Source organism: Vicugna pacos, chromosome 2 (genome assembly GCF_048564905.1).
Source record: "Vicugna pacos chromosome 2, VicPac4, whole genome shotgun sequence".
In the NCBI taxonomy this organism is placed as follows: domain Eukaryota; kingdom Metazoa; phylum Chordata; class Mammalia; order Artiodactyla; family Camelidae; genus Vicugna; species Vicugna pacos.
This window is the reverse complement of record NC_132988.1, coordinates 37,477,609-37,489,879: the sequence shown is the minus strand read 5'-3', so window position 1 is coordinate 37,489,879 and position 12,271 is coordinate 37,477,609. Positions and strand designations below refer to the sequence as shown.

Here is a 12,271-nt window from a genome sequence, read left to right as displayed (position 1 = left end):
TTTACAATAAATTAGCATGTTCTTTCAAAACAAAAGGAATGAGATTGTTCAGAAAAGGGGGAGGCCTTCTGTATAGATTACAGTTTGTGACGATAAAAGAATAGACCGAACCAGAACAAAACTAACTGAATCACTTCAAATTTCAACAGCATCATTGCTTTGGCACTTAAAGAAATGCTTCTGCTTCTAAGAGCATCATTTTAAATGCAAATGTACTTGGAGATATAAACTTCAGAACTGTATCAGTAAGCATACTAATTATCATTTAAGACCTTAGTAGGAATTAGTGGGCACTTGTTAGAGATAAACTGAAATACATTTCATGCCCAATCAGACATGAGCCTGGCTATGAAAACATTCTTCAAGAACGGCTGCTTACCTGGTTTTGACCTGTCTGGACTCAGAATCTTAATTTTAATAGTCAGAGAGGGATCCCCTTGGTAGAAAATATCTAGAATATTATCTTAAAGTATTCTTAAATTTGAGATTGTATGATCATGGTACATGATTTGTTGAGAATGATTAAATTCACATTATAAAATGAAGCCTAAACACATTAGTATCACTTAGGATCCCAGCAGGAAGTAGGTGGCATGTTCAAAGGAGTAATTAAAGATAATGTAATGCAGAGGCTAAAGTCTGGCTCAAGTGAACCAACAAATGATAATGAAATACCCAGAGATCAAGAGCAGGAAGCTATTATTACCCTCAGGCAAGGGTACAAGGAGATGGTGTGTTATTGGAACATAACTAGAGTTAAGGTGTGGAAGAGGGACAGACAAGCAGGAGCTGTGACTGTCTAGATCAAGGAACAGAGCCAATGCCAAGCCATGGCCCAGCAGGTCCAGCAGGGATAGCATCTCCCTGACCTCTCATTCCCTTTGCTTTTTGATCTGAAGCTTCCTGTTGACCAAATCCAGTCAGAAGTCAGCATGCATGGGAACCCAGTCAGTTCAGTCTCTAGAGGCCAGTCTCCCCACTGCCACAAAGCAGCACCAAGTAGGGTAGAGAATGTGCAGAGGGAGAAAAACCAGCACAACATTTTACCATAATCGTAATTATACAGCATGTAAGCCTCCAGGAATAACTGAAAGTTAATCCTCACTAAGGATTGGTGGGAGCTCTCTGTTGTTATTCTACTCCTCTAAAGCTTTCTTCTTCCAGGATTTGAAGGTTCTAATCTATGTTTTTATTCAGTTCTTGTTCCACAGCAATCTGTGCTGGAATATGATGCAATCCTTAGAGCAAGGCTATTTTTATTTTTTGCAAAATAATCTCTTTTTTCTTTCTTTTTTGCTAAAGTTTGCTTAGTATCAAATCTTGAGTAGTTGATTTCAATCAAGGATTTCTCCCCTTGACATAACTCTTAATATCCAGCTGCCTAATTTCCCCATTCTCCTGGGATGGCTTTCATCAGTTCATTGAGCTGTACAGCTCTCTCCTTAGAATGATTGCTCTGCCTACATCTCCTTACAGTTGGTGTTCCACTCATCCTGGCAATGGGAAGGGCTTTTAAATTTTATTTAAATGGGAGAAGCCACTTTCTGATTGGTCAAACTTCACAGTGTGAAATAATTATCTTTATAATTAGTTTAAACATCTGTCTTCCCCCATTCTCTATTCTTTATTTCTGTCATTCTAATTCCTTTACCATAGATTTCCTTTCCTTTTTTTTTGTCTACTTAGAATGCTATGAATTAAATGTTGACATTATGGTATATAATAAATTGTGTGTGAGAGGGGTGAGAAGTATAGCAGATGGTCTAATAGGTTGACATATAAATTAAAAATCAGGGCAGATTTTACAGTTTGCAGATCTATTTACCTGTCCCAAGTAAAAATTTCTCAGAGATAGTGGTGCTTTTTTTTTTTACAAGTTATGTGATTCTAACTATTGCCTCCTTTTTCATTCCACTCAGATCCGAAGCCAGAGTAAAGCCTCTGGGTCTGGGCTCTGTGAGGGGGATGAAGTGGTTTCTATCAACGGCAACCCTTGTGCAGACCTCACGTACCCAGAAGTCATTAAGCTCATGGAGAGCATAACGGACTCTCTCCAAATGCTCATCAAAAGGTATAAAACATTTGTTGGAATATATATTTCCTCCTGAAGCTATATGGGAATGATTATAACTCCTACTACACATGTAAATTGTTACTTATGGGGAAATGAGGGTGCTCTGTAGAAGATCGGGATAGTTAAACAGAAAAACCATAGTGTTTGAAAAATGGCAATTCTAATCAACTGAATTTTCCGTTTAATTGAGAATTAACTTGAAAAATTTTATTTCAAGAACTTTGTTGAAAATCTCAGGTATTTTAGACTGCTTCCTTTGGAAGCTAAGTATATGAACACAATTTAATACTTCTAGGTCAACATTTTTTGGTGGATCAGGATCACTAAATTATAATTCCTAGATTCCTAGATGAATTTAAAATGTTTAAATGTTAAAGGATCACACTGTATGAGATGTATTTAAATAGAAAGAGGATGCCTAGGAGAAGGAAAAGAACCAAAAAATCCTTAAAAGCATCCCAATTTCTGTTTGCCAATAAAAATCATATTTGGATATGAGCAAAAGCCAATGGTTCGAATAAAGTTTTTGGACTGTCAATGCAAATCACTTGTCAATTTCATCTCTCCAAATACTACTCTCCTCACCTGATTGCTTAAAAATGCAGAAGTCAACCTTAAACATCAAAACAAAAGAAAACAATAAAGGTAATCACAAAAAAAAAAAAAACCTGTAGAATCAGCATTTTTACCATGTCCAAATCACGGTGTAGTCCAAACTAACTTTGTAAGTGAGGCCCTGACCGTGGAATCCACAAAGGAAAGCTCTGGCCTTCAGGATGACAAGAGAGGACTTTTCACACAGAATTTCAAAAACTTCCAGGTTTTGCCTTAACTCTGCAGAAAAACTACACACAGCATTACCTCCCTGATACTTATTCAACATGTTTCCATTTCTATACAAATGTGAACTCACATTGGCCAAAATCTTGTGAAAATAAAGGAAATCTAGCGTTAGTCTCAGAATCTCCCAGTTAAATATTTACCCTTCAAGCCCAATGTTTAAGCCCCTGGGATCCTACTTATTTATAAAGCTGCAATTTGCTTTTAAAAGGGATCTAACAGGAATGTTGCCAAGTGTAGTCACAGTGTTGGCCATTTTTATGCATAAATCTCTGAGGTATTTGAAGAGTTTCATCTTGGTAAAGGTTTAATCACACCCAAAATGGGAGAAAAACCTGTTCTAATTTATTCCCTTTTGGTGTCTTTGCTGATTTAATGAGGCCAATTTCTTTAGAACACACTTGTGGTCTGGGACATCCCCTACTAGTTCTTGTTTTGATTATGATGACTATCAGTGGGAAAATTCTTGGTGGTTTAAAGCTGAGTCTTAGGTACATATTTATTTTCGGAAATAAATGGACTAGTTCTTTGCTACTTTTAATAACTGGAATCTTGGTTATTATTATTTTCTCTTAAATAATTGACTTTTACAAAATAAATAAATAATTGATAAGATTCAAAATGGAATCTCAAATTAAAATCAGCCCAAAGGTAATCATCATCATCATCACCACCACCACCAATCTGGATACCTGAACATCGTTTCCTGGAATTAAATATTTCTGTCACTCATGTAACTGTCATCTATCACTAGAGGACAAGTGATTTACTTTTCCTGGACTACTGCCCAGAGATAGCTGGGTCAGACCAACTTAAAAGCCTCCTTTAACATTAAGTCTCTATTGTAAACTTTATTAAAATTATATATATATACACACAGATATATATATTTACATACACTTATGACACATAAATTGGGGAATTGAGTAACTATGTGCACTGAATGGAAACAAGCATTTTAAGGTATAAAGCTTAATCCTCTAATTCTTTTATGATTTTTACTCAAGTATATCCATTTTACTTTAGCTACCAATAACTGTTAACATTTCTCTGACTCATTTGCCTGTATTATAGTCTGTAAGTCTGGAATGAATTCAAACTACTCTCTTCTCAGTTTTATAATTGATTGCTAACATAATTGAAAGTGATTTAATCTACTTCTATCTCAAGGCCTTCCTAAATTAAAACTCTCTGGCCTTTTGGTACCCTCAAATTTACTTGCATAGAGCATATTCATCATTTCCTGTGGAAGAAAGATCTAATTTGCTGTCATCATGTTTTTAAAATACTATATTATAATGTTTTTTTGGTATTATCAGGAAGCTTTACAGATTACTTGCATAGAAGATTCTGCATTTCATTTGATTGTTAGTGTGTGTTTTGTTTATTTTTGTTTTGCTAAATGCAGTCAAAAGCAAAATGAAGAGTAATTATTTTGAATATTAGTCTTAAATTTTACTACCACATAAATTCTAAGGTAAATGCCCTTGAGTAGAATAGAAGTAGGGGTTCTCTCCCTTCAGTTGATGATCCTGCATTAGTCAGGGTACATTTTGAGGGAGGAAGAAAGGGGCCTGAGATAGATGCTGCTTTAAAAAAAACTTAAAAATGTAAGAAACGAAGGCATCTCCTACAGCTGTTCTGTGAATGATGCTTCTCTTCTAAAAGCAGTTAGAGTTTAAATTAAGAGTTTTTGCAAGAAGTTGTTTAACCCTTAACTGACATTTCTTCTTGCAAACCCAAATTTGCAAAACTAGCTGGGAATGATTAAGGTCAAAGGACTATGGTGAACAGCTCCAGGCTCCTTAGCTGAAAGATTAAGGAACATTTTGACTTCAGAGATCCTATAAGGAAAATGCTCCAAGAGACAAGTTAAAATAGAGAAGGGGAGACATATCAGATTATAAATACTCTATGACTCAATGGTTCATTGCAGCATGGAAAGGATTTCTCTTTACACAAGAGTACTGGGCTGGGGTCCACTTAGTACAAAACACATGCTCATTGGAGCTTAAAAAACAGCTTCTATTTCATTCCTTTCAAGAAAGCACAGCCTCTAAAAGGATTACTTGAGCTATCTGTATATTAATATTGCTCTGAAGCTGCAGAATATGTTTATCTGACTTCATAATGTCCAGACATAAACTTAGTCAATAAGACATTAAAATGCTTTGTCAAATTATAACAAACATGGCTATTTGAAAAGACTCAAATAATTATAGATAAAGGGCATCCATGTAGCTATAACCTGTTCTTTCAAAAAAATAAATGCTGAATTTAAGATGGATTTCAGTGTTATAATCTTTTGTAAGCATTTTTGCTTTGCTTTAAAGACATATTTGTTTGGCAGATCTTTAAATAATAATATAAACATGTTGCCAAGTTCTGTTTTCAAATATGTTGCAGTTGACATTTAAGAGGAAATATTTTGACTGTATTTTAAACACCATAAAAGTGTCAGGAAGTTTTTTGGCAGGTGTAATACACTCTGATTTAACTGTCTGGACTGATTTTTCTGTGTGCAGACCATCCAGTGGAATAAGTGAGACTTTGATTTCTGAAACTGAAAACAAAAACCATGAGCATTTCACCCATGAGGGGTATGTGGAAAGCACCACCCTACAGATTCAACCAGCCACAAAGAGCCAGTACAGAGAGTTCTACATCGCCCCAGTCAAGAGTGGAGCTCCCCTAGCTGAGGATCAAGCAAGTGCTGGTTTTCCTGGGAGCTTAAAAGAAGGAACAGGCCCGGCTCCTCACACCTCTGACTCCGAAAGTGGACGCCTAGCAGAGGAGGTTGTCTTAAAGGAGAAGGCAGAAGCCGGGCGGCCAGGCACTGTGGTTGAGCTACAACTGTCCCTTTCACAAGACAGACACAAAGGCACTAGTGCCCCTGTAGTGGCTCTCCTGGGAGCTGAAAAATCCAAGTCTCCTGACCTAGATCCTCGTTTACAACATGATGGGACTGTCCACACAACTTCAGTCCCCACTGGCGAGAACGGGGACCCTTCTCTGAGGTCCGGCAAGATAATCCAGATCTCCAGTGGCCAAGAATTGAGAGTGATCCAAGGAAGTGAAGCAGGAGACTCGGGGCTGCCCCGAGTGGAAGTGATCTTTGACTGCTCTGACAGGCAGAAGACGGAAGGGTGCAGGCTTCAGGCAGGAAAGGGGTGTGTGGATTCTCCGGTGGAAGGAGGGCAGTCAGAAGCACCTCCTTCTCTGGTATCCTTTGCAGTCTCATCAGAAGGCACAGAGCAGGGAGAAGATTCACGCTCGGAAAGGGATCACAGCAGACCTCACAAGCACAGAGCGCGCCACGCACGTAAGTCCTGCCCCAGGGGCCGTTGCTGGGCTGTCGGAAGGGGCTTGGGAGCTTAGAGCATTTGCTGCTGCTTCACCTGCATGGATTTTTTTTTTTTAAAGATTTTTCTTATGTCTTTCATTCACCTTTTAAAAAAATTTATTAATGCACATAATAACAAACATGAAATTGTGAACACAAATTTCTAAATTGGAAGTAATAAGTTTGAACTCTGTAGTAGATTTAAATGTTTTTAATGCACTTTCTTTTATCCCCAAAGGCACAGGAACTGTTAAAGAAAATAGTACTGTTAATGTGCCTGCTTGATTTGTCTCAGAATATTGTCATATTTCATGTTAAATAGCATCTGAGAGTGTCTGAAGTCATGTGGACTCTGAGTTTAAATGTCAAAAACTGTTGAGTCTGCTGCTGAGAGATGTCTTTAAAATACAGGCTCCACCACTGATATTAAAAGCAGATCCTCATTTTGAAAAAAATCATTGTGCAGCATGATGATGCTTGCAGAAGTGAGTTTGATAGACAAGGACATGTGGAATACTGAGCGGTTACATGATCCTCTCCATTTTGTAAGCCTTCACTAGACTGAAAAGCATTTCATCTACCTTCTGGACACAGGGCCATGTGGAGGCATTTAAATGTCCCCCAACACAAAGTACACTTTAAATTCAAGGCGTTTTACGGTGTTTTGTTTTACCCAGGGGAGCGATCACAGAAAGGAGAATGAGGGTAAGAATAGCAGTTAGCTTTTATGATTTTTGTTATTTTCTTTCATGTACTTAAAAAAATTTGCAATTTCATTTGAGGAGGTAAAGACTGACTGTCAAAGGCACTGGAATGTATGAATGATATTCACAACAGTAATGATCTTGGTTATTCAGAGTATTACACTGTCTCCTAACTATTGTTATTCTTTTCAAAGCATATTTTTAGCATAACCACTTGTAGCTGAATTGGCAAGTGCTGTTAATCATTCCTTATACTTTAAGCATCTGTATGCACCTTCACATTTATAGTATATTAAACAAATGCATTAAGGCAGCACTCACATACTTTACATGTTGCCAGTAAAGTTGGCAACAACTGTGCAACTGTGACTGTCAATTTAATAGCAAGTTGTGTAACACTAGTCACTTGTATAATACTCTGCTACACTTAAGAATGACCATACTTTTTACCATTTTCTCTGAATAAAATTTGATTACCAGCGAATATCTCTGTAACCTTGCTATAAAACTATTCTGATTCTATTACATTAAAAAAAATTAACCACTAAGTCTAATTTTTTTCCAGTGACAAAAAGAGCTAATTTCAATCATAAAATATTCAAAAAATGTTTCTGAAATTTCCATTTAACTATTTTGAGACATTCAAAACTTATTTGTGAATCATGCTCATTTATCATTGAATACATGATTGTAATTAGGTAGTGCTATAAATTCATTTGCCACCAATTTATTTCTTGTGACAATAATAACAAAATCTAAAATTTAAATACAAATTTTTGTTATTTTAGAACAGTCAAGCTCTTGTTTTACATGACTTTCTTTCTTTTGTTTTGTTTTTTTTTATGACTTACTTTCTACATCAGCTTTTACCCAGTTAAAAGAGTTACTAATCATATAATTTTTAAACTTCCCCAAGATTTACACTTCTTCTTGCTGCAACTGAAGTAGTATTATATTTCCAAGATAGCAATTTATTTACAAACAAATTTATCTAGACAATTTTGTAGCTAAAATTTCTTACATGTATTCACATTAAACTAGTATTCTGAATTATTATTAATTAGTTATTGATTCAGTACCTTAACATATTATTCATTCAGTTTTTTAAATTTATATTAATTCAGTAGTTTCAAAGACTTTGGGAGAATGTCAAAGTAAAGCGAAATTTTTAACTCATTACATTAAAACATTTAGTAAATAACATTTTCTTGTTTCCCCCTCCTGCTTTTTAAAAATGCTTGGAAACTTTTTATATTGACATTTTATTTAGATATATCTTAACTTGTTTTCAGAAAATATTATGTCCTTAAATTATTTCCTTTGTAATTTTAATTACATCCTATTAACTGACATTTACTAGCCAGTGTTTATTGTTAAAGGGTAAGGACCCATACAGAGACAAATTATGAAGCATATATTCTTATCAACATACTTAAAAATGTACTTACATAAAAAAATGAAATGGGGTATTATATAATATATATAAGTTACATATATTATATCATATCATCATATATCTCATTATAGAAGTATAAATTTTAAAAGAAATAAGAAAGAGAAATGAGTTGGATTGCCTCAAAATTCAGTATGCAATTGTAAACATGTTTTTTCCATATTCATCTTGCCCGAGGAGAGTTGATTTCTGGGTTGCTATGGAGTCTTCCTTGAACTCATCAACTCAATATAATTTTTGTACTTTCCCTAGGGCTCAGAAGGAGTGAAAGTCTATCAGAAAAGCAGGTGAAAGAAGCAAAATCTAAATGCAAAAGCATTGCCCTCCTTCTAACAGATGCCCCCAACCCCAACTCCAAGGGGGTGTTGATGTTTAAGAAGCGTCGTCGGAGGGCCAGGAAATACACCCTAGTCAGCTACGGGACTGGTGAACTTGAGCGAGAGGCAGACGAGGAGGAGGAAGAGGGTGACAAAGAGGATACATGTGAAGTAGCATTTCTGGGTGCAAGTGAATCAGAGGTGGATGAAGAGTTATTGTCTGATATTGACGACAACACACAAGTTGTGAACTTTGACTGGGACTCTGGACTAGTGGACATTGAAAAGAAACTGAACAGAGGGGACAAGATGGAGATGTTGCCAGACACCACAGGCAAGGGGGCCCTCATGTTTGCCAAGAGGAGAGAGAGAATGGATCAGATCACAGCCCAAAAAGAGGAGGAGAGGATGGGTGGAGTGCCAAGCAGAGAACCAGATGCTGCCCAGACCGATGGCCTGAGAGCCATGACTTCCTACCAAAGGAAGGAAGAAGAATCAGTGAGAGTGCAGAGCTCCGTGAGCAAAAGCTACATCGAGGTGAGCCCTAGTCTTGGCCATGTGCCCCAACAGAATGGGTTCACTGGGGTGTCTGAGACAGCAGAGGCTCAGAGGATGATGCCTATGAATAGAACAGCCAAACCCTTCCCAGGGTCTGTGAACCAGCCAACAACACCTTTCTCCCCAACCCGAAACCTGACAAGTCCCATCGCTGACTTTCCTGCACCTCCACCTTATTCTGCAGTCACACCCCCACCTGAAGCCTTTTCTAGAGCAGTGTCAAGTCCAACAGCTGGCCCGGCACAGCCTCCTCCGTGGCCCCAGCCTGCCCCATGGTCCCAGTCAGCCTTTTATGATTCATCTGAACGAATAGCCTCCCGGGATGAAAGGATCGCAGTGCCAGCAAAAAGAACAGGAATATTGCAGGAGGCCAAAAGGAGAAGCACAACAAAACCCATGTTCACTTTTAAAGAGCCCAAAGTAAGTCCAAATCCTGAACTCTTGTCACTTCTTCAAAATTCAGAAGGCAAAAGGGGCACTGGAGCAGGAGGTGATTCCGGACCTGAAGAAGACTACCTCAGTTTAGGAGCAGAGGCTTGTAATTTCATGCAGAGCTCCTCTGCGAAACAAAAGACCCCACCTCCTGTTGCTCCAAAGCCTGCTGTCAAGTCCTCATCTTCCCAACCAGTAACTCCAGTTTCTCCGGTCTGGTCACCAGGAGTGGCTCCAACCCAACCTCCTGCCTTCCCCACATCCAACCCATCGCAGGGCACCATGGTCTCCTCCATCAAAATAGCCCAGCCTTCTTATCCTCCTGCCCGGCCCACAAGTGTTCTGAACCTGGCTGGTCCCTTCAAAGGACCACAAGCAACTGTAGCCAGCCTGAACTACACTCCCAAGCCAGCAGCTCCCACACCAACAGTAAACACTGCTCATGCTGGTGCAGTCAGACCATCCAATGAGCTTCCGGGAATGAGTGGGAAAGGAGCCCAGCTCTTCGCTAAAAGGCAGTCGAGGATGGAGAAGTATGTGGTGGATTCGGACACGGTGCAGGCCCACGCTGCCCGTGCTCAGTCTCCCACTCCATCTCTACCGGCCGGTTGGAAGTACTCTTCCAACGTCCGTGCACCTCCTCCCATGGCCTACAATCCTATCCACTCCCCCTCCTACCCACTGGCCGCAGTCAAGTCTCAGCCGTCAGGCCCACAGGCCTCCAAAACAAGCAAGAAAAAGGGCAAGAAACCCCTCAATGCTTTGGATGTTATGAAGCACCAACCGTATCAGCTAAATGCGTCCTTGTTTACTTTCCAACCTCCTGATGCAAAGGGTGGCCTCCCAACAAAGTCATCAGTCAAGGTCAGTTCAGTGCCAGCCATGAAACAAGCTCTTCCTCCTCGGCCAGTGAATGCTGGCTCGCCCACTAACGTGCAGGCTTCGTCTGTGTACTCAGTACCAGCCTACAGTTCTCAGCCTTCCTTCTTCGCCGAGGCCACCTCACCAGTCAGCGCCTCCCCAGTGCCGGTGGCCATTCCTACCTCTCCAAAGCGAGAATCAGCCTCAACATCTTATTTTGTGGCACCGAGGCCGAAATTTTCAGCCAAGAAAAGTGGTGTCACAGTGCAGGTGTGGAAACCGTCAGTTGTGGAAGAGTAATCTTGTAGCTGAAGCTGAGTGTCCACTTTGCTTGAAACGAATCGTTTGCAGTGTTACTTGAGTCCCCGAAAAGAATGCCTACCAAGTCCTCAACTTAATTTCAGATGTCAGCTCCCAATCTGGGTCCAAGGAGCAGAATATTTTTAATGAGTCAAAAATCTAACTCAGATTGACTTAAAACATATTTATCTTCTTTGCACACTTAAAAATCTGGGAGCACCCCCAAATAGACCTGGGCCATTGTATTAAGTAAGGGGGATATTTAGGATTTATGCTTTAGCCACAAGAAAGACAGTGATCAGTGATATCAACATTAGGACACAGTCTCTATGTAACATAACAACTGTGTTCCTATGGTGAAAAGGTTCAAGTATAATGAAAATATAACATGTATTGACTGACATTTCCTTTTTAAGTTTAGCTTAATCTCTATTACTAGTGTTAAGGGATAAGAAATTTATCGAGGACAGGGATCAGCTCTGGTCTGTCAACCTCAGCCACCTGTTTGATGCCGCAGAAAAGGTACCTTGGGGACTGTTGGAATGTACATAGTTTGGTAAGATGGGTAAGAAAGAGGGGGTTGATAATTATGGGACACTTATTACGGCACTTGCCAGATGTTTTACATATATTAGCTCATTTCCAAAGACTTCTTTAAAGTAAATGGGATGAGGCAAGAAGGATAATTATCCTTAGAGATTGATGCCCATCCTGTCTCCCCAGTTACTTAAGAAACTAAATGAGTACACCTCCAATTGCCCATGAAAGCATAAGTTTGTTTTCTTCCGCCGAGGCAAGCGGTAGAGTACAGTGTAATAGAGTGACAGATAAGAAGGTGAGCAGGCTGCAGATAAAGGTACATATGACTGTTGTTTTCCCTTGGGAAACTACATGGTTGGGGCATGAGGGGTTACTGACTCCAGGGGCTGATTGTGAAGCACGAGGAACCCCATGTGTGGAGGCCGTTGGGTGAGAACACACAATTACTAGCATCATTTCTAAGTCACCTCACAGATTCTTTTTCCTTGTGTTTGTTTTGCTTTCTGACGACTACTTCTCCCACTGTTCCTTGCAATTCTATTCTTGCACCTTCACTTTATTATTTATATTTGATGGACCAGGAGGATTCAGGCAAGGTTACCTTGTAAACTTGGATTGGTCACAAACAATGCCGTCATCCAGCTGGCTCTGAAGTTAATAATGTTACTGACAGTAAACCTGAAGACCTTTCTCATATCTATTTTAAGTCCAAGTCTGACCAACCATGGAAAATATTCGACATGAAATAATATAGAGAACCACAAAGCATTTTTGACAGCTCCAGAAAAACCATCTACTCAATACAAGAGATATGTCTAGAGACCTCTCATAAAAGCTTGCCTGGTTTGA

The 12,271-nt window shown here is 39.1% G+C and overlaps 1 protein-coding gene across 2 annotated transcripts in view; it reads left to right on the top strand.

Annotated features, from left to right (window-relative positions):
- Nucleotides 1-12,271, top strand: part of SYNPO2 (synaptopodin 2) — a 156,786-nt gene that overhangs the window by 119,938 nt on the left and 24,577 nt on the right. Inside the window, exons 2-4 of one of the 2 annotated variants that reach the window (XM_031691484.2) lie at nt 1,920-2,071; nt 5,440-6,236; nt 8,667-10,852. In XM_031691484.2, coding sequence (XP_031547344.2) covers nt 1,920-2,071; nt 5,440-6,236; nt 8,667-10,852 — 3,135 coding nt within the window. The remainder of the gene's footprint in view (nt 1-1,919; nt 2,072-5,439; nt 6,237-8,666; nt 10,853-12,271) is intronic. The other variant, XM_072938291.1, reaches the window with a different exon arrangement.